This window comes from Hippichthys cyanospilos, chromosome 10, assembly GCF_059441005.1.
Source record: "Hippichthys cyanospilos isolate Australia breed blue-spotted pipefish chromosome 10, RoL_Hcya_1.0, whole genome shotgun sequence".
NCBI classification, from domain to species: domain Eukaryota; kingdom Metazoa; phylum Chordata; class Actinopteri; order Syngnathiformes; family Syngnathidae; genus Hippichthys; species Hippichthys cyanospilos.
Genome location: NC_142378.1, coordinates 1569914 through 1592024, shown reverse-complemented (window position 1 = coordinate 1592024; position 22111 = coordinate 1569914). Strand labels below are relative to the sequence as shown.

General features: G+C 40.1%; 2 protein-coding genes across 10 annotated transcripts in view; both read left to right on the top strand.

The window, feature by feature from the left end:
- kif1aa (kinesin family member 1Aa) overlaps window positions 1-13869 on the top strand; it is a 31030-nt gene extending 17161 nt beyond the window's left edge. For 3 of the 8 annotated variants that reach the window (XM_088425108.1, XM_088425109.1, XM_088425107.1), the window contains 23 exons: window positions 1201-1319; window positions 1388-1473; window positions 1882-2011; window positions 2217-2382; window positions 2529-2619; window positions 2715-2833; window positions 3230-3285; window positions 4253-4361; window positions 4447-4513; window positions 4741-4825; window positions 4904-5009; window positions 6217-6243; window positions 7096-7122; window positions 8179-8293; window positions 8384-8517; window positions 9465-9672; window positions 9781-9969; window positions 10072-10143; window positions 10221-10342; window positions 10871-11008; window positions 11121-11313; window positions 11391-11509; window positions 12216-13869. In XM_088425108.1, coding sequence (XP_088281234.1) covers window positions 1201-1319; window positions 1388-1473; window positions 1882-2011; window positions 2217-2382; window positions 2529-2619; window positions 2715-2833; window positions 3230-3285; window positions 4253-4361; window positions 4447-4513; window positions 4741-4825; window positions 4904-5009; window positions 6217-6243; window positions 7096-7122; window positions 8179-8293; window positions 8384-8517; window positions 9465-9672; window positions 9781-9969; window positions 10072-10143; window positions 10221-10342; window positions 10871-11008; window positions 11121-11313; window positions 11391-11509; window positions 12216-12258 — 2521 coding nt within the window. In that variant the 3' untranslated portion in view covers window positions 12259-13869. Of the gene's footprint in view, window positions 1-1200; window positions 1320-1387; window positions 1474-1881; window positions 2012-2216; window positions 2383-2528; window positions 2620-2714; window positions 2834-3229; window positions 3286-3387; window positions 3598-4252; window positions 4362-4446; window positions 4514-4740; window positions 4826-4903; window positions 5010-6216; window positions 6244-7095; window positions 7123-8178; window positions 8294-8383; window positions 8518-9464; window positions 9673-9780; window positions 9970-10071; window positions 10144-10220; window positions 10343-10870; window positions 11009-11120; window positions 11314-11390; window positions 11510-12215 lie in introns of all 8 variants that reach the window. The other 5 variants (XM_088425114.1, XM_088425113.1, XM_088425110.1 and 2 more) reach the window with 4 other exon arrangements.
- Window positions 13870-15488: 1619 nt separating this feature from the next.
- scly (selenocysteine lyase) lies at window positions 15489-21817 on the top strand. Of its 2 annotated transcripts, none has more exons than XM_088425866.1 (13): window positions 15489-15626; window positions 16980-17059; window positions 17143-17252; window positions 18073-18173; window positions 18237-18399; window positions 18504-18631; window positions 19109-19252; window positions 19346-19452; window positions 20036-20072; window positions 20328-20411; window positions 20491-20590; window positions 20739-20814; window positions 21187-21817. In XM_088425866.1, exons 2-13 carry the CDS (start codon window positions 16983-16985, stop codon window positions 21338-21340), a joined length of 1281 nt encoding a protein of 426 aa, XP_088281992.1. In that variant the 5' UTR covers window positions 15489-15626; window positions 16980-16982; the 3' UTR covers window positions 21341-21817. The 2 variants fall into 2 exon arrangements, with proteins under 2 accessions (XP_088281992.1, XP_088281994.1); XM_088425868.1 differs by having other exon boundaries at window positions 15500-15626; window positions 16983-17059.
- Window positions 21818-22111: the final 294 nt, after the last annotated feature.

Below are 22111 nucleotides of genomic sequence, written 5' to 3'. Positions count from 1 at the left end.
CAATCTGTGATATTAAGATGATTATTAAGGCTGTTGAATACATTTTCAAGCAACTTTGAATGGTTTACTCTGGAGTAGACATTTCTGGGCTTTTATTTTTATATCCCATTTTCATAGCCGACTATTGCAACACGCCAACTCTCATGTTAAACCGCAGCTGGGATGGAATCATACCAAGCAACGTCGAAAGTTGAACGACCTGCTTGTGTTGTGTGTGTTTCACATCTGACATGTCTAATGAAAATAATGCAGGAAGTCGACATCTCAAGTTGAAAGAGCTGGTTTCTACCTCAGCCGTCTCTTTTTAGGCATGCCAGAGCACAAGTCTTTTCATTTTTATTTGTTTAATTAATGTTTTTCTTTGTCATGACCTCCCCGAGCCGTCCTTTGATTTGATTGGTCGGCTGTCTTGGCTGAGCCGTGTTTGCCCCGCCCCTGAACCCGTCTGATGATGATTTTTGTCTCATTTGAACGTCCCAAAGAAAGCATTATTTAATTTATTTTTTTGTCCTGAGCATGCCTTTCTTAACACCTCACCAATCTTGTCATAAGCCTGCCCCCCCCTCGCCGTCCTTATGTTTTAACACCCTTAAATGTCTACCCCCTCGAATTGGCACGTGGAGATGTGGTGCAGTCTAATTGTGTGACATACTACTTTTGGAAAATATTTAATATATACACTATTTATGAATAGATTACTGTCTGATCCCATGTTAAAGGCTATTAAGTGCCAAGTCACGTGTTAGTCATTTGAACCAATCAAATGTTAGAAGAAAGTCACGTCTTCCAAAACTGAATAAATATAAAGCCAATTCTATATATAAAATATTTATTCATTGCAAATGAATAAAGAAAAAAAAGGAAACCTAAGTACAGTTCAGGAGGCACATTGGATGGTTTAAAGAATTCCTCAAGATTTTATTTTATTTTTTTGCTATTTCTGGAAGAAAAAAAAACCATGAACAATTATACAATCAATATTATTTTGACGCACCACAGTTTATTCCTTAACGAGCCAAATTACAACAACATATATATTACCAGTGCAAGCAATAGTAAAGGGCAGCCATGGCCATCGCTCAAGAGCAATCCCAGCTTGTGTTTGGTTGCTTCGCAGCTCGGTGTTCTCTGTATCACGATCCGTCACCTTATTCCGCTTGACTCTATCATTTGGTCTTTCGGTTTCTATTTCCCATCCAGGTCATTTGTGTACTTGAGCAACCTACTCTACCCCGTTCCACTGGTGCATCGTGTGGCCGTCGTCAGCGAGAGGGGCGATGTTAAGGGCTTCCTGCGCGTAGCTGTGCAGGCCATTTCGGGTAAGGCTCGTGAGAGGGGCGGAGCTGTGTAAAAAGAATGTTGAGTGATTGGCTGTTATACTTTCCAGCTGACGAGGAAGCGCCTGACTACGGTTCAGGGGTGCGACAGTCGGGCACCGCCAAGATCTCCTTTGAAGATCAACAATATGAAAAGGTATATAAACGACGCATGACCGTATGCTAGCATTAGCTGGCTAGCATAGGATGTGTGTTCTTTTTCTTGCTGCACTAAAATAAAGTGTAATTGTTCATTCACTACAGTAGGAGGCAGTGACACTCATATTGTTAGCGTGGACGCAAAACTCAAAACATTCTTGAAGTTGCTGAAAAACTTACTGGCTAAACCACCCCTTGTCCCTTTTTTGGCCACCCCACACTTTGGGAAAAAATCTAGATATGTTATTTATTTTTGATAAATTGTCGTATTCTTAGATCACAGGATACCTGCCAGATCTGTTGATGCATATTTACATTTATTCGGTAAAATGATTTTATCTCGCAAAACACTGACTGTGCATGCTGCAGACGCCAAAAGATTATGGTAACCGCTATTTATTTTCAGTTTCAGTCAGAGTCCTGCCCATCTGGACTATCCCGCATCGGAGTATCCCAGGAGGAATTACGCATTGTGGAGGGTGAGGGGCAGAGCGCAGATATGGGACCCTCAGCGGACGAAGTCAACAATAACACATGTGAGGGTCATTGTTGAACTGCCCTACTCAGCGGTATTTTAGTAGGGAGTTGCAAGTTTTTGGGTTTAGCAGAGTTATGCAGTCAATCATGTAGACTGTGTACAATATGAAGAGAACTGGACCAAGGACAGAACTCTGAGGGACTCCGCTTTAATGAAGAAGCTAAGCTGTTGTCTAAATTATTATGTTTTTAATGGGTTAATAGCAGCTGGCACCGATGAAGAGGACGTGGCCGGGAAGCCAGGACTGGACGACCAAGTGGACGCGATGGCGGAGCATCTGAAAATCGGGAACATTTTCACCTTCCGCGTGACCGTGTTGCAAGCATCCAACATCTCCGCCGAGTATGCTGACATCTTCTGCCAGTTCAAGTAAGACGGCCTTCCGACTTGACATCAAAAATGAAAACAAAGTTTTACGAAACATCGCAAGACTCTTCTTGTGAAAAGCAAAAATTAAAAGCGCAAATGAGAAAAAGCATGTGCATCTTGTTGTGCGTTTCTTTCCTTGTGCACAGTTTCATCCACCGACACGACGAAGCCTTCTCCACAGAACCCTTGAAGAACACGGGCCGTGGACCCCCGCTGGGATTTTACCATGTGCAGAATGTAACCATTGATGACAATGATACTTTTGTGGATTTTTTATCGCTCATTTCAGTCCATCACTAGTCTACAGCATGGCTTGTGGTTTTTTTTTCCAGATCGCCGTTGAAGTGACCAAATCGTTCGTGGACTACATCAGCACTCAGCCCATCGTGTTTGAGGTGTTTGGACACTACCAGAAGCAAGCTTTTCTTCCTCTCTGTAAAGATGTCATCAGGTAACTCGTTTTATTATCTATCAGACCTTGCAAAATGGATTACATTGGATCTTATTTTTTTTCAATTGGCAAATGTTTCTTTTTTCACTTCATCATTATGGGGAATATTGATTATTTATGTTATAGAGTTTCTCTCTTAATTTTCCCTACCAGCTGATAATGCCCGATTACAACTGTGGAGACCACTGCTTCAACACACACAGCACAGAAACACAAGAAAAATATATTCAACAAACCAATGATATATTCACTCAAACTATTTGAATTCTGTCCAGTAGCTTAATGCTAACATACAATGTGAAACCCTACTGACTGGCTAATGGAAATTAGCATATGCACGGTAATTACAAAACTTCATTGTACTAACACTTTTAACATCATTTACTTCCTCTATAGTCCACTGCGGCCCTGCAGGAGACAGTTCCCACGTGTGATGCCTCTTTCCAAACCAGGTAAAAAAAACAAAAAAACAAGCACAACACTGTTTTGCGGATGATGACGTGAAGGTGCGGCGCCGACCGCGTGTCAGTCATGTTGGTGTTGTTGGCTGTGAGCAGCGGACTCTGAGCAGAACCAGGAGAAAACTTTGGAGCTGATCCGTTACCTGGTTCCCGACGCGCTCAACGGGGCACTGGTGGACTCTCTGTCAGGCCGCGCCCTGACTGCCGCGGGCCTAGCCGCTTCCTTTCTGATGGAAGTGAACGAGCCCATGTGGGCCACCGTGCCCGACTCCATTTGTTCGGTTGTTAAGGCGCAGACGCCCGGTTGGTTTACGGCGATCCCTAACAATCCTGACACTCAGCTTTTTCTTTAATGTCACTCACTTTCTGATATTTAGCAAAATATTCTTACTATAACCATACCTTAATAGTCAGACAACAAAACAAACAAAAAATGTCAAATATCGTCTGACACACATCTCAGAAACAAATGTATTGACAAATTCTTTTTAAGGAAATGTTAAAAATAATAAAAACACATTTTTCAAACTATTTTCAAAATCTGTACCCAATGTTTGTATTTTTATATGCACTGTATTATTGTACACTTAAATCCACTCCTCCTCTAAACAGACTTTATCAAGAAATAGTTCCACCTCAGCTCAAAATATCCCGTTTAATTTAAAAGAAAGACAAATAAGTGACGTGACATGAAAAGTTTGGTTTGGTGTGTCAGGATTGCTCACTTGGGTTCTGGCTCTTTTGGTGTCGCGTGCATTCACTTTCCCCTGCTCTTCCTCTTCTGGACCACACGGACTTTTTTGATTGGCTCATAAAAATTAGAGGTTATGAGAATATTGGGAATTCTTTTACTTTCCTGTCGTTTTTCTCTCTTACTGCTTCCATGTAGGGCTAGGTGGCATTGCTTCCTGTTTTGTTTTCTCTACTTCCTGTCTAACCTGAGCCATTTCCTGTTTAGTGCCAGCCACCAAGCTGACGGCGGTGGCGCGCCCGCAGGTTGGACCGTGCCACTGCAAGTATGACCTGATGGTTTTCTTTGAGATATGTGAGCTGGAAGCCAATGGAGAGTGAGTTGATTTTGTAAAGGTCTTTTCAAAATAAAATACTGGAAGGTTTCAAAATAAAATAATTCTGGGGTTTTGTGTTTTCCAGCTACCTCCCTGCTGTAGTGGACCACAGAGGAGGAATGCCTTGTCACGGTACCTTCCTCTTGCATCAGGTCAATCCCTTTTTTTACTATAACATTTTTAAATCTTATATGGAAAATTATGACTTATTTTTCACAAATTCACAAATATAACCATATTTTTTAAATGCTACTTTGTTTAATAATTTTATTTAACTAATTTCCTCAAAATGTTGCCATTGTGTCTTCATTGGAACATGAGTTTTTTATGTTTTTTATGTTATATTTATGAGAACCAAAATATTGTCTTTGCTATGCAGGGGCTCCAGAGGAGAATCACCGTCACCATCGTGCATGAATCCGGCGGCGACATTGAGTGGAGAGACGTGCGTGAGCTGGTTGTGGGTACGTTATGGCTACATCATATAATTATGCTTTCATTTTAGCATGTCTTCTTATTGGCGCGCTCATTTTTTACACAAGGACGCCTCCGAAACACCCCTGAGTCCGATGAAAGCATCATGGACCCCAACATTCTATCCCTCAACATCTTGTCTGCCGGTTACGTCAGGCCCTTGCGTGACGACAGGTAACATTTGGTGCTAGTGTCAAGCGTATGAGAATTCTATTACGCACGTTTAACTTACAGGAGCTCGCATGCAAAATGGTGGCAGAGACGTGACGTCACGCTAGCTGTGTGAGCTTCCAACGTTTGCTTTGACATGTGTCCTTTGACTTATTGTCACACCTGTCATATACCATTCATCGTTACGCATCATGTCGAATAAGGGCAAAATCAACATGCTCGCAGACTTCAACACCATGCACTCATGTTCTTCCATTTTTTTACATCACTTATTTACTTCAGGCATCAGATCACAGGGAATGAGTTACTGATTAAAAATGTGAATAAACGTGTAATGTTACAAGAATTTTTTTTCTTCTGAAAAATAATATTTTCAAAAGTGACATGTATATGTTTTGGGTGATTCGTTGGCACGGTTAATAGCACGTCTGCCTCACGGTCCGAGTACAGCTGGCTCTGGCCTACCTGCGTGAAGTTACAGTAGATAGGTTGTATTTGATAGAAAAAGCCCAATGTTCCGGTAGAAAAAGTCATTTCTTCAAATATAATTATTTTGCACAATAATATTTTTTAATGGAAAAAGTCTTATTCATTGACATAGAAATGTCTTTTTTTCAAAATGTTTTGGGGTCCAATCTCAATCTAAATCTTTAATAGAATGTCTTTTTACATGTAAAAAGACATCAGAAAAAGTTGCTAGCTTTTTCTGAATCATTACATGTTTTTTTTTCAACATTTTGAGGCATGTATGAGAACACATTTCATCAACATATTATTACGATTACCGTTGTATAAAAAAACACTAACATATCATTTAAAGCAATTCCATGCAGCACGTTCATATTTAACGCTTTTTATTATTACGCCTCTAAGCCTCCTACGCTCACCTTAATATTTATTCCCCATAAAATGGAAGTGAATGTTATATACTTGACATCTGTTACATGCAAATATGAAGTGTATGCATTGTGTTGATCGTATTGAGTAATTGAAGCTTATTTCAATTCATGATTCTTTTGGGGGCGATTCTGTCGCTTGGCCGAGCTACCAGCCTAGCCCAGCCTGCACCAGCTGCTCGAAGTAGCCCGTTTTTGCGCTCTGCATCGAGGAACTAACATGAAATATTTGAATGGCTGCTAACGTTTTTTTCTTCCTCCAGTCCACTAATGGAATGTTTTTTTTTTCTTTTAATATGATTTGTCTTTTGCAGACAGTTTCTTGATTCAGACATGCCTAGGTATTTTTAATTTGATTTTTCATTCATATGTACAGTGAACCCCCGTTTACTGTGGGAGATAACATTTGAAATCAAGCGCCAAAAGCGATTCGACAAAATTACCAGCTTTCTGTCTTTTCTATGTTTTTGTTTGCATACATTTCCTTTTGTTATTTTGGAAAATTCCAAATACAAATATAATTATTGGGAGAATCCATTTGCCAGAAAGAAAAAAAAAACAAAACACCAAAAAGAGTCTCAGAAATGTTCTGGTCTTATACTTTTCCCCAGAGCTTTGGAAGAACAAGCTAGCTTAATGCTATCATAAAATGCAAACTGCTATAGACGGAAAATAAGCATACATATTTTGTCCAGAAGTTTGTCATTCTAATGATTACTAACAGTAAACATTCAGTAATGCAAGAAAATTACTTTTATTTATCGTCATTAGTGCATGAAGGTCAAAAAGACAAACATAACGCTTAAAATGGAATAGTGGTGGTGGGAGAGATGAACCACAATATAACATGGGTTCACTGTATGGTATTTAAGCCCTCATCTGTTCATATGTGCCCTCATGGTCATTTCTTCATCAGCTGCGTCTGCGTTGCTGTTTGTTGCTGCTGTTTCTCTTCGTACTTTTACTGAAATGTGTCTGCATGGCCGGCTTTGCAAGGCGGGGGTCGGTGGCGTTGCTTTTTTTTTTCTTTTAGCACATGCACACATAAAACAAAGCAGTTAACTTTCAGAGTATTTCTCTGACGTATTGATCCATAATGTCTTCTATGAACAAGTAACAGACAGCTCACGTCCTGCCTCTAGAGCTCTTCCTCTCTCACTTCCTCTTCCTCTGTCATCTCTCCTTCCTCACAGCATCTCCCGTCTGGGACTTGATCCGAGGTATTGATCCTCTGCCTCACTCGCTCTCTATGGAAAGCCTTTGCGCATTTAGATTCGTGTGCTGGTGCAATATTTGTCCTCACTCGTAGGACAGGATATGATATGAAATAAATATCCAAACATCTTCATGGAAAGCCTTTTGAGTGTTGTGATAATGAGGCTACTAGTGCTTGACACATGTAGTGCAGCAAAATAGTTTATCAGTTAGTCGCATGCTAGTAGGCCAAAAGTATTACTGCCAGTCAGAAGGAATTGTATTAGTTGTTAAAAATACATACTCGAGCATGGCGAACAGAAATGTGCGTGTGCTACTAGTACCATTATGGACATTATACAATGCATTACATCTACCGCTTCTTAAGTAGTAGTAGTAGCATGTAGATGTCAACTAGCAGTTCTGGTATCAGGCAGTCGACAACTAGTGCACAGTTTTGTACGATGGTAACAGCTAGTTCTACTAGTATGGCAAAACTGCCCTAGTACTTGAATCTTAAGATGCGTATAAGGAATAAACAACTTCATGGAAAGCCTTTATTCAGTATTCCTTGTTAAGGAAACGACTAGTGTTTGAGACTTGTCTCATAATTCTGTTTAGTAGTGTTACGAGTACAGTATTTATTTGTAAGGTTGAATTGCATACTTATAGGCCAAAAGTAGCATTAAGTGTGGTCAAAGTGTGTCCGAGTGGACCTTAACCCTTGTGCAGTATTTTGGTCAATGTTTTGATCTTCACATTAAAAGCATTGAAAGAAGGCACAAGGGAGCTGAAATTTCACCCAGACGATGACAACACTTAGTTATCACACTACCAGAAGTGGGCCATCCCATTGGCTAAACTACTGTGAGAATGATGTGGAAGAAAATGACCCCAAAATGATTTAAATGGGTTATTCTGGATCTGGAGAAATTGCTCAAATGGCTTTCCATGCTCCTCTTCTTCATTTGTGCTTCATCTCAGCCCATCAGCATGTCATCGTTTTTTATACCACTTCCACTAACTTAATGGTGGCGTCCATCAGTGCTTTGTATTGATTGTGCGTGATTGGTCACCTCTAGGACGTTCTACCGCTTCGAGGCAGCGTGGGACAGCTCCATGCACAACTCCTTGCTCCTCAACAGAGTCACCCCCTACGGCGAGAAGATCTACATGACGCTATCGGCTTACTTGGAGGTGACCCTTGAATGATAGTGAATATGGATGTGAACGGACAGACAGGTCACCTGCGAATGGACAGGGTGCAATCACGTATGCGTTTTTCAGATGGAGAGATGCACGCAGCCGGCGGTGGTGACCAAAGACGTGTGCATGGTCTTCTACTCTCGCGATACCAAACTGTCTGCCTCACGCTCCATTCGGAACCTTTTTGGCACAGGAAGCCTGAGAGCAGCCGATGGGTGAGTTGTTGCCACACTCATTTTCTCACACACTCACAAACACTGTCAGAGTCACCCAAAAACATAATGTTACCTCAACAAAAATACCCCAAATCTAGTCTCTCATGTCTCATTTCTCTCTCTCTCGACTTTTTGTCCCTGTCTGTTTGTCTCGCATACAACATACCAAATAGATTCTCTCCACAAAAATATCTCACACACGAATATGCTTGCATACAAAAGTTTCTAAACACATACCGTACACACAGACTCTCTCTTACGTAACAAAAATTCCATCTTGATTGCTCATGCACACATTGACTAAAAACTTTTGAAACATACCAAAACCCTCTCACACACACAATAAAACGTTGTCATTCCCTTCTCTCTCTCACTCTTGCTCTCTTTCACTCTATATCTCTCGCACCCATGTAACTAACAACAAAAAACCTTTTAATCATCACAAAAGATCTCAGACACAATATACAGCACACATATCAAAAAACCCTCTCTTACGCAAGAAAATGTTGTCGATCTGTTTGTCACTCATTCTCTCACTCTTGCTGTCCCTTTTGCTCTGTCATCCCCGTGTAACATACCAAAGCACTTCAAAATCACAACAAAAAAATCTCACACACCCATATACTGTCATACAAAGATTTCATAACAGTTTCTCAACACACAGTCTCTCTTATAACATACAGTATGTTTTTTGCACTCTCTCGATGGCCCGCTCACACCTCTCATTCATAACAAAAAATCTCTCACTAAACGTGTATGCAAAAAAGTGTCACCATGCATTGAGTACACACACACACACTTGCACAAAAAAAAAAAAACTCAGTTGCATCAGAACGCTCCCTCTCTCTCACTCACACACACATGGGGCTTTTCAGCTAGAGATCATTTTCTGAAAAATGAGTGCGTGAAAAGCAACTCAAACATCATCTCTTACCTTTTGTGTCAAGAAACCGCGTGACGGGCGTGTACGAATTGAGCCTGTGCAACCTGGCGGACGCGGGGAGTCCGGGCATGCAGCGGCGCAAGCGGCGAGTGTTGGACACGTCGGTGGCATACGTCCGCGGCGAGGAGAACCTGGCAGGCTGGCGGCCTCGCAGTGACAGCCTCATCTTAGAGCACCAGTGGGAGCTTGACAAGCTCAGCCTGCTCCAGGACGTGAGACACTTCTTTTTGTTTTCCCAAAGTCGATAATCGGGGCAGCCCGCCTTGGAACGACTGTCAAACGTCAGAAAACGTCATTTTCTGTTCATTTTTGTCCTTCAGGTGGAGAAGACGAAACATTTCCTGCTGCTGAGGGAGAAGCTGGAGTCCACCTTATTGCTGGCGGGTCCAGGGACTCAACGGCTGGCGGAGGAGGAGCTTAGTGAGCCTTCTCCACCCGCCCGAGTTGAGCCGCAAGGCTTCGCTGCGTCCGACATCACCACTGAGAGGCAACGGGAGCTCGCCACTAAGGTTCGCCACTTTTGATTTGACACCGTAATAAAAGAAATTAATTAATTACTGTAATTACAAAATTAACCTCCAATCATGAATAACTGTTATTTGTACACGCAGTGTCTGCGGCTTCTCACTCACTCGTTCGACAGAGAGTACACTCACGTGTGCGTTAGTGCCAGTGAAAGCAAGGTACTTCCTGTTTCGCAACACAATCAATTCCTGTCACTTTAACCTTGACATAGCACACCTGTGCGCGTTCGTTGCAGATCTCGGAGATGTCCGTCACCTCGCTGAGAGACTCGGCCTCCATCTCCGCCCTCAACACCATCACGCCCTCATCCACCTGCCCTTCCCTGGTGGAGGGTTGCTATGGCAATGGTGATCTCAGGTAAGCCCTAGATATGTCAATGATCTAGTAGTCATTAAAGGTGAAGTCAAGCCCAGTATTTTTTTACTGTAATATGTTCTTTGTAACCCCACTACTCTTAACTTGATCCATTTCAGTGATCATAATCCTGTTTTTAGAATAACATGGTTGCATAAAACATATGTAAAATCAAGATTTTGGGCTTGACTTCCTTTTTAAACATTTTGCATTTCTAACACAATGGAGGCCAGGGTTGGGCAAGTCCCGGTACCAAGTATTGACATTTTTAGGTCTTGGGTAATCATGGAGGCTGCCGATACCGGCCACCGATACTCACTCTAAAGTCTTATTTGGCATTGAGTAAGTCCTCCTCAGAAGTAAATGGTGTTACACTATTGACACATCGGCAAGTCGTGTATCATGTCAGATCTTTATCCAAACTACTACAGGTATTGATACTCCTTTTCGAGTGAATACTCATACTGGTATCGGTCAATAAAAAAGTCGTATTAAACATCCCCGGCAATGAATATGTTCATTTTTCTGCAGACCTCCAGCTCCTCGCTCCCGCGCCGTCAGTCCAAGTCCTGACCAAGACCCTGACGCCAAAAAATGCGCGGGCGCAGTCTCGGAAGTGAAACCTCGCATACGTAGATTCGTACCCGATATCCAGGAAATCCGAGTCAGGTGAGGCGTTAGAATCCATAGGAATGAAGCGGAATCTACAAACAAAGAAATGAGCTGATAGCTAACGCAACCATGCCTTGGTGGAGGTGATGACGCCTTTAATTCTTCGCAGCCCCATCGTGTCCAAAAAGGGTTACCTGCACTTCCTGGAGCCGCACACCAACGGCTGGGTGAAGCGCTACGTGGTCGTGCGTCGGCCGTATGTCTACATCTACAACACGGAACGCGACAGCGTAGAGCGCGCCATCCTTAACCTGTCCTCGGCGCAGGTGGAGTACAGCGAGGACCAGCAGGCCATGCTCAAGGTGCAAACTCTCATCTGTTAACGATAGATGACAATTGACACCTAGCTAGCTTCAGCTTGTATTTTTTTTTTCTACAGACCCCCAACACGTTTGCCGTGTGCACGGAACACCGCGGAATATTGCTTCAAGCCACAAGTGACAAAGACATGCACGACTGGCTGTATGCCTTCAATCCTCTCCTGGCGGGGACTATCAGGTATGGTGCAAATGCTAACAAGTTTGATAAAAATGCTACAGTGTTAGCTAAAAATGCTAACACTCAGCGAAATATCAACCTGACTCGAGGAGGCTCGAAGGTAGATTGATAAGGTTTTCGGTTACTGTTGAATCTTATAACAAATGGCAGTTATTAAAATACTAACTTTCCGGATAAAATGCTAATATGCTAACAGGTGGCTGGCTAACAGTTAATAACAAGATAGCAACAGCAGTAGATTGCAGAGGCAGTTCATTCATCGATCAAACGCTAACATGAGAGCTAAATATGCTAACACAGTAATTGATTACTCTTGTACTTAAATAGTCACTTTAGTGCTTTAGTACTGAAAGTACTTCTAAAAGTAATCTTCCCGGTAAACAAACACTTGAATACAGTATATAGTGTATATAAAAACGTAAAAATATGCCTTTGCGATTGAATGAGTTAAGAACGATCAAAAAAATTGGAGCTATAACGCTAACGTGCTAGTAGTTGACATGCTAACATACAGCTAGATAGGAAGCTAAATAGAGAAAGTGCTGTTGTCAAGTACCTACAGCATTGCAATTGTGTGTTAATGAAATGCTAAAATGCTAAATCCAATGCTAACAGCATGCTAATACTGTATCAGGTGCCGTTACTAGTGCCTAAAACTGACCCCTTTACTGAGCTCACAGAATGCTAACATGCTAATTGTCTTCAGATCCAAGTTGTCCAGAAGACGAGTGGGACAGATGAGGATGTGATGGAAAAAGACTTGAGATGTAAATAGCCCACCGGTCCCTCTCCCTTTCCGTCGCCGCCGCCATCTTCTTCCCCCCTTGATAGCCCTTCTGGACGCCATCTTGTGTCAGGACTTTTCTAATCAGTCCAGTAGTCAGACTCCATACGTGTGTAGTGATGTCATGTAGTTGTGTCAGTGGCACATCCGGCCTTATACATACAAAAATTTACGTGCGCGTGTGCGTGGACACGCAGGAGAAAAAGAACAGGACAAAAGTTTTGGGACACGCGCAAAGCGCGAAAAGCGATGATTACAAAAGAATCGGGACACCCGGGAAGACAGAAATTGGGAACGGGACAAAAGTATTACAATACCTAAGAAGTAGGAAAATTGACACTTTTACAGAAGTATTGGGACACCCAGGAAAGAAGAACATATGGACAAAGGGATTGGGACACAATAGGAAGTGGAAAATAAGATCTGGACAAAGATGTTGGGACATACAGGAAGAGAGACATCCGGTATAAAAGAAAATTAACGCTTGAACAAAAGCATTGGGACACCCATAAATCAAGATTACATAAGTGTTGGGACACCCATAAATCAAGATTACATAAGTGTTGGGACACCCAAGAATATTAGAATTTGCCAAACAAAACTATGACATCACTCAGGACTTCAAAACACAGGAAAAAAATAAGTGTTGGTACACAATTCAAAAGGTTTTGGGAGACCTGTCAGAAGTTAAAGGGACATTGGAAAGACATGAAGACATGTTGGAATATGTCTTGGATTGGGAATTTTCATTTTTGTTCAGCATACAGACAAAAAAAGAACGACCTTTCCTAACACCTGACCAATCAATTTATAAAGGAGGGTGTCCCAATAATTTTGTCTCTGTGTGCAGGGGAAAAAAAAGCATATATCACTTTTTATTCCTTTCTCCGACAAATGTTCTCACACGCTGCCTTCCATGTTTGCACATCTGCGCACGACGCCACGTTCACATTTTCAAACGTCTGCTCTCTTATTTATTTTTATATTTATTTCCGTCTGCATGTATTTATTCATTGACAAAGACGTTTACAGTATATTTGTAAAGCGGTGCAATTTCTGCACACGGCACTTTGTAAGCTCCCTCCCATGTTGTAGTTTTTTTCCCAAATAATAACACAACCACACTTTTACTTGAATAATTCCTCGCCACCCCTTTAAGTTGTCCGGCCAATAGGAAACTAGTTGGAAATTATAAATATAGATACAGTATAAAGTGCATTTGGATGACATGTAGTGCCTCACGGTTGCGTTCTATTGGACAACACTGCTCTTTGTGCTCTTCATCATCATCATCATCATCATCATATTATCATATGGACAATATTTTACACTTTAATCTCACGGTAATCTCAACACTTGAAACACCTCAGAACCTCTGAAATGCAACCCGATTTTCTACATTTTTAGTTGAATATGTATTAAAAGTTAAATATTTATTCAAAAACTACTTTGTTTGATTAGTTTATATTTAATGCATTTTATATTGTTTATAAATGTTTATATTTACATACACATATTCACACATTAAATTGAAAGCAAATCTCATATATATATATATATATATATATATATATATATATATATATATATATATATATATATATATATATATATATATATATATACATATATATATATATATATATATATATATATATATATATATATATATATATATATATATATATATATATATATAATTTTAAATATCAAGATTTTTCGGGGGGGTACATTTAATCCAATTTTCATGTCTTATGAGGTGGGTATGCGTCAGGTCAGCCAACCTGAGTGCACGCTCAAAAAATGTTTTTTTTCTTTGTCCGTTCTAGATTTTCATACCAAGTACCACCCCAAAAAATTAATGTCAAACATTAAAATACAGGGTTATCAATAATATAATACAAACTTAAATAATGATTCAATGAAAATGTGTTGTCCACGAAAGCTAAATAATGATAACAATAAAAACATGCACTTCCTAAAGATGAAATGCAAATGACGTGTACTAAAAAGTTAAATACAACTGAAAGTTTTCCGTGCATAGCATATCCTGAGAATCCTCGCACTTTTTGAAGCATTTAAAAGCCTACATCCTGTACATGTCCATTCATATGCAACATTTTGACAATTATGCATGTTCCTCGACGACACATTTCCCATCGGGCCTTTTCATGCGCGACACATTAGTTCCAACCAAAGTTGTTGCAGTCACTTAACACTGAATGTACAAACCACATTTTGAAGCTACTATCACTACTCAAGTACTTGTGTGATCCCATTTGACTTCACGCACTTCAAGGCGTGTACTTAATGCGTGTGAGGCAACACCGCTGTTTATTATAATAAACACACCCTTGGTCGTCATCCATTTTCTATCGCCCTCTGCTCTGATCGAAAAATGGCAATTTTGTGCTTCCACATTTGTTTGTTTTCTTTCAAAAAAAGACATTGCATTGTATATAATACGATTGCTGTGAACGGCGTGTATCATATCAAGCCGCCGAGATCTTACTGTAAATGGGCTGTAGAGTTCAGTGTGCGTCTTTTTTCGAGTGTCGGAGTTAAGCGTCCAGATGTTTGTGCGTGTGTGTTTGCACTGACACATTGTCATATATGGAATAAAAATAAAATAATGATGCAACACAAAACGGTGTCTTTTTTTATTGTTTAAGAACACTTTCATTGAATTTGAATGGCAGTACATTTTATTAAATCATTATACAAGTGTTGTATAGTGTCCTAAATTCAAACTCTGGCCCAAGGTTGTCCTGAACTTTTTTTGTGTCATTTATTACTTTATTTTATTTTATTTTTTACTTTGCATTTCCGTTCGTATTTCTAGTCGTACTGCTCCTTCGCTTATTTCAATCAAATCTGGCAACCTTAGAAGCATTTCGTATCGCGGTGGGTTGCCAGATCTAGTAAGTAATTTACCTTGATTTGTCCATTTTGGGGGTGTGTATTTTTAATCACGTAAAAACGCATCTCAATACTTTAATAAAATCTGGCAACCTTAGAAACATTTCGTGTCGCGGCGGGTTGCCAAATCTAGTAACTAATTTACCTTGATTTGTCCATTTTTTGGGTGTGTATATTTAATCACGTAAAAACGCACTCTAATAAAATACATTTAATAAAGCCAAAATAAAAGAGAAAAATAATGAACAGAAACGTGGTGGTAAAAAGTAAAAACGTAATGACGGCTTTACTGCATTTGTCAAACCTGGCAACCCGAGCGGAGCAGCTTCTCTGCTTTCGCTTTGCTAGCAGATGATTGACGCGAACAGGACGCAATAAAACTATCTCCAGGACAACTTGACATCATTTGACAAGGTCAGGGACGAAGATGAGTTGGTATACCTGCCACGGTTCTTTATAATTAACCGCATTGAACGACTATTAAATGGCTGTAATTGTGTTCGTAGGTTAAAATGAATTGGCAACACGTAAGCTACTGCAGCGACCGGTAAAACTCGTATAAAACATTTCAGTTGAGGCTAACATTTTTTGAAAAGTCGTTAAGTAGTCGTTTCAAGTTTAAATCATATCCCCTCACTATATTTTAATACTTTTGTTACATTCTGTATGTTTCAGTTTCACAATGCGTCATAATTTGTTGACACATACGTATTTTGCATTTCTGTGTTACTAACACTTTTTTAAATGTGATTTTATGTTAATTTGTTGGTCAAGATAAGTTTTTTTGCGTATATTTATTTAGTGCATCATTGACGCGCTGGTACAACTTGCTTTTCTGTATGCTTCTTGAACATGGCGCGCTTAGATGACGTCAGGGTACGGGCGCACGTTTACGGGCGCCATGTTGGAATGGTACACGTCTGGTTTCTTCATCGCCGTTAATCGCTCGTCCCCGTTATATCGAGGATTTCAAAACGATTTTGAGGAATAGATTTGCAGTACTTTTCCCACATTCTTCATTGCAATTGGCGTTTTTGTTGAGCTTTTCATCTTTCATCTTACATTCTTTAATTTATTGCTGCAGACTGTCCAGAATTTTTCATTTCAAGGGACACTGTGTAAGATTTTCATTAAAAATTAATAAAGTAAACGATTGTAAATTAAAACAAAAAAACTTGCAAATGAATGTGTTCTTAAAAAAAACAACAGTATGTTTTAAATACTCATAGGTCTAGGTATCATGACATTATATTACATGGGAGTGGCAGCCATGTTTGTTAGAGCTATGGACAATGGTAAACGCAGCACCGCCTGCTGTCTGTAATGAAAAATTCCCTAAATCGTACACACTATCCCTTTAAGGACTGCATACAGGAAATTATGATGACGAAAATATGTTTTCCTAGTTATTTTAGTCACCAACTATTGTTGCTTGTTTATTATTGTTTAGTGATTAATAAACAAAAACAACAATTAAGTTGAAAAAAATCAGGCGCGTAGGCTTTGTATATCAACTATGCGCAAGTTATGAGTTAATGAAGTCTTAAATTTGAAGTTTCAAGTAAGAGTTTAGTGTGACAACAACAGTGAAGTTAAGTCTAGCTACATACTGATTTAACTTACTTTGCGGGCTGTGTCAAATGGTATTTAATTTTAGCACGTCGTGGGCTACTGCTGCAAATGGACCCTGGGTTGTAGTTCGGACACTGACGTAATTTAATGTAAGTGAATGGGTGGATGGCTGGATGAAGGTGTTTTCCCTTTCAGAAGATGTCCCATCAATATAATGGCAGCGCATTCCCTGAACAAAGAGGAGAGTTCCATAACACTGAAAATAGCCATGACAGGTGGGACTTCCTAAATGTTGGATGTTTCAATGACATTGCTAATGATAATTGCTAATAAGAATACTGATTTCATGTACATCTAGCATATATATGGACTACAATGCTACGACGCCGTTGGCACCTGAAGTGATCCAGGCCACCTACGATGCTATGCGGGACGCCTGGGGGAACCCGAGTAGTAGCTATGTTGCAGGTTTGGCAACTTTTGCTATGTACCGTATTTTTACCGACAGATTGGTAGACTACTGCACCAATGCAACAGAACACGCCTGATATCGGTTACTAGTGGAGAGTGCCCCCTCGTGCTGAGTAAAATAGAAGTTCAAAATCAATACTTTCCAAAGATTTGTTATGCCCCCCTTTATTTTAGTTTATTGGAAATTTTCCCCATGGTTACTGCTTGAAAAAAAACTGCAGATAATCCACACTGAACTATAAACCACAAGGTTCAAAGGGTGAGAAAAATTTGCACCTTATAGCCCAAAAATTTACCGTAGTTCAGAGTTCTAATTAACGTAGAAACGAATAGACTGCAGTAATTCTAGCGTTCCTCATTACCGTATTTTCCGCACTATAACATGCATCTAAAAGCTTTCAATTTTCTCAAAGCTTTCAGTGTGCCTTACAATCTTGTGCGCAGTGCATAAACTGCGAGTTTTCATTTTTGGCGACGAAAAAATAAAATTACTTAATCACCATGTAAATTCTTCCAAGCTCAGCAGAAACCTGATAACGATCCTGATCATTAGAATCAGCTGTGTCAGGAAAAGAAACCTGGAAAACATGCAGGACAGCGGCCCTCCAGGACCGACTTTGGACACCCCTGTTCTAGTGGATGCATATCTTAGCTTCTACTCTATGTGCCTTATAATGCGGTGCGCCTTATATATGAAACCGGTTTTAAAATAAGCCGTTGTTTGGAGCTGTGCCTTATACTGCGCCGTATATTGGGGAAAATATGGTACATCAAGACTATTAATCTCTTTTACATACCGTAAATTTACCCTTTCAAGGCGTGAAAGCAAAGGCCATCATTACGCGGTCCAGGGAGAACGTGGCGAAAATGGTCGGAGGCGCCTCAGAGGACATCATTTTCACGTCGGGCGGAACCGAGGTCATCCCTACGCTTTCCTCGCTGATCTTTTAGAATGAGTATTGAATACAGAGCTCGTTCCAGGCTAACAACATGGTTCTCCACACCGCCGTCGAGCATTTCTGGCGTCGCCGTCACGATGCCAGAGAAGGAGATGGCAGAAGCCTGCCGCACATCATTTCCTCCAACGTGGAGCACGACTCGGTTAAATTGCTGGCCGAGCATCTGAAGGAGGAAGGCAAAGCGGGTACGAGGACGCCACGGAACAATAATTGTCCTTTCTGAGGTTTAAGATTGGACTGCACTTGGCTTGGTCTTTTTACTTCATAATTATGAGAAATTCTCTTGCAGATATTACATTTGTGCCTGTTTCCAAGGCGACGGGACGCGTGGAGGCAGACGACGTGGTCGCCGCCGTGCGCCCAAATACTTGCCTGGTGTCCATAATGCTGGCAAACAATGAGACAGGCATCATCATGGTATCACCAGTTTCATGAATCAATATGATTGTTACAACCCATAAAACCCGCAATATGAAAATGTTATGAAAACATAATACAATAATATTTATTTTACTTTCAAAACATCAGATCGTTCAAATAATGACCTGTCTAACTAAAAATCGGAAATTTTTACTTTTTTTTTTTTTTTTTTTAACTATATTTTTTTTTATGTTTTTGCGCTGTTTTTTATCTTCCTCCAAAATAACAGCTTTTTTCAGGGTATAAAAACAAAATATATATAATAAATATATATTTAACTTTTTTTGTGTCTAAAATTAAATAGGATGTTGGCATTTTATTTTGACAGCTTTTTTTCTGTCTACTATAATTCAAAGTTTTGTTCCACACAAATGAGCAGCATAGCGAGAGCCCTGACTTTGAAGTCAGGTGTTGCCTTCAGGGTCTGTGAGAATACCCGTGCATTTTTCTTAAAACTATCCATTCATATGTCAGCCCGTCCGTGAGATCTCACAGCGCATCCGGTCGCTGAAGCAACAGGATGTCCTCATCCACACGGACGCCGCTCAAGCCTTGGGGAAGATCCCCGTGGATGTCCAAAATTTGGGGGTGGATTACCTCACTATCGTGGGTCACAAGGTGGGCTGGGCAGCGTATGACATTTTTTGTGATGGCGCAAGTAGACGATCGTGACTTCTTACTTGATTTTTTTTCTTTCTTTTTTTTTTTTAGTTTTATGGGCCCCGCATCGGTGCGCTGTGTGTGAACGGCCTCGGGGTGAAAACGCCACTCTACCCAATGCTGTTTGGCGGCGGGCAGGAAAGGAACTTTCGACCCGGGTATATCATTCAGTAATTTTAGTTGTTTATTTTTTAAATGAACTAATTCAGTGCCAGCCAATGTCCAATTCCCCTTTACCCTCATATTAGAAACGATTAAAAAATTAGATGAATAAATACAAGTCTGGCGGTGGATGCCTAGACTCTTGAACGTAAAAATACGTCATTTGGTATTGAATGAGTTATTCAAACAGTGAAAACAATGGTGCTGTTGGTTTGTTTTTCATTTTTTTTGTAAAGCTTTAAAACTACTACAATAGTAAAGCTAGGTTTGTTAGCGCTCCTATGAAATGTTTGTATTGTTCACTCAGCACTACGCTTAGCAAGCAATAAGCTAGCATATTTGTTAAAGCAAACTTAAGTCATATGGTTAAATACACAATTGTGAATTTCTCATTGTTTTAAATGTGAAAGCTCAAGTTTTTGCTCGGAATTCAAAACAAAAAAAGCCAACTGCTCGAATCCTCCTTTGTTTTAAAAAAAAAAAAAAAGATCAATTGAGTTCCTCGTATGTCAAAGTGCCACTGTGTTCATAATTAGACTAAATTAACTAATCCTTTTGTTTACGTTTTGGATTTGGCAGCACAGAAAACACGCCGATGATTGCCGGACTGGGAAAGGTATGTTTTATTAATAATAAGAATAATTATTATTATTATAACATAGATACATGGATGACAATTTGATACTTAATTCATACAATGAAGGTACAACACTAATATGTTATCAGTTATTTATTATTCATTTGTATATTGTGTTTTGTTTTTTGTAATTCTCATTGAACTGAAGTCATAATACTTACAAAGGCACCCTACCTGACTTGTGATATTACTATTTCTATATTAATGACGTTAACATTTTTTCGTATCTTCTAGGCTGCTGAGCTGGTGGCATGTCACCTGTCCGATGACGAGAGTCACATGCTGGACGTACGAGATTACCTGGAGGAACGCCTCAAGGTTAGTTTCAAAATGGACTTCAACTAACATCTCCATTTTTTTAAAAAATGATTTTGATTTCTGCTTGTTCCTCTTGCAGGCCGTCTTCAAAGACAAGCTGCACTTCAACAGCCATTTTGAGGGTTCCCATCGACTGCCCAATACTTGCAACGTGTCCATCCTGGGTTCGGACTTAAAAGGTGTCCCTTTTGAGACACTTTTGGATCATTAACTTATTCTCTATCAGCCCAGTTAAAATGGACCTTTGACGTTTATAGCCGTCAATGGCAGTGATTGAATTTATAAAAGAAAAAAAAAAAAAAAGATCCATTTTTTTTTTTGCCTCAGGCTGGCGTGTTTTGTCCCGCTGCAAGAAGCTGCTGGCCAGCGTGGGCGCCGCTTGCCACTCGGACCACGGGGACAGGTAATGAATGATACGATAAATGTGACTTTTGGCATGGTCTGATATTAGTCTCTGTCAGAGTCTGCAAATATATCAAGGTATCACCGTCTTTAAATTACAGCGATATTTTTTTCGTTGAACACAGTCCTTTTTATTTTTAAACAAAACATTGAATAGTTAGTTGAGCAGAACATGAAGAAATGCGTACTATTTTTAAAACCGAGCATTTGCCTTTTTCAAGTCGCGTTTTGAGAGCCATCTTGTCAGATCCCAAAGAACTTTATTTAGATAAAGTTCTGTCCAATCATCAATCCATATCAAATAATTCAATTCCATCCCTCGCTATCCTTTCTTTGATTGACAGACAGCACCTATCTTTTTGTGGTCCCTCAGGCCTTCCCCTATCCTCCTGAGCTGCGGCGTGGCCCCTGAGGTGGCGTCCAACGCCCTGCGGCTGAGCGTGGGCCGTACAACCAGCAGAGAGGATGTGGACATGGCTGTGGAAGATCTCCAGGAGGCCGTCAAGCTACTGGAGCAAGGACAATGAAGGCACACACACTTTTTCAACATTGCTTCGCGTTACATCCGACTTATTATTTTAACTCATTCGCTGTCAAGCTTGTAAAAAATTTGTTTTGACGTCTATAGCCGTCAATGGCAGAGAATGCGGTAATGTTCGGGTTGTTCCAAAGTCATTTCATGCTTATATTTTTGTGTGTCAGAAGCTTCTTTGTCATCTAATTTCTTCCGCTGAGTCTGACTGCGCAGGGAAAGTTAATTTTAGGCGTCTAGAGTCATCAGTGGCAGTGGATGACTTCATTTACATTTGCACCAAATTCTAATCTCTAATTTACTGCACGCAGCTGAATTCATCTGTCGTCTATTCTGCTCATAAATCATCAGTAGAAATAGTCAGTTCAACAGCACAAATATTATGTCAATGGAAGAAATGCTTTTTGAAAAAAGTAATTCAACTAATACTGTACAATAAAAAAATGGACCAATAAGTTGTTTTGTACAAAAATGTTGTACTTTTGTTGTCGTTTATGAGACTCTCAATAATTATTTATTATCTTAAGGTCAAAGGATGCTTTAAATTAAGCCGCAGATCATTTTGGGATTAGCACATTTTTTGAGGAGAAGATAAAATGAGGAAGTGAATCTCGGTTTGTCACGTCAACCTAATTTTGGGTTCAGCCCAAATATTTATTCAGCACAAAAAGTTGGATCAAAACGAAAACCGTACAAAGCAATAAAAGTCATTCAGTTTGAGTTTATTTTTCAATTAGGTCATTTCATTTTGGCCAAACATTAATCC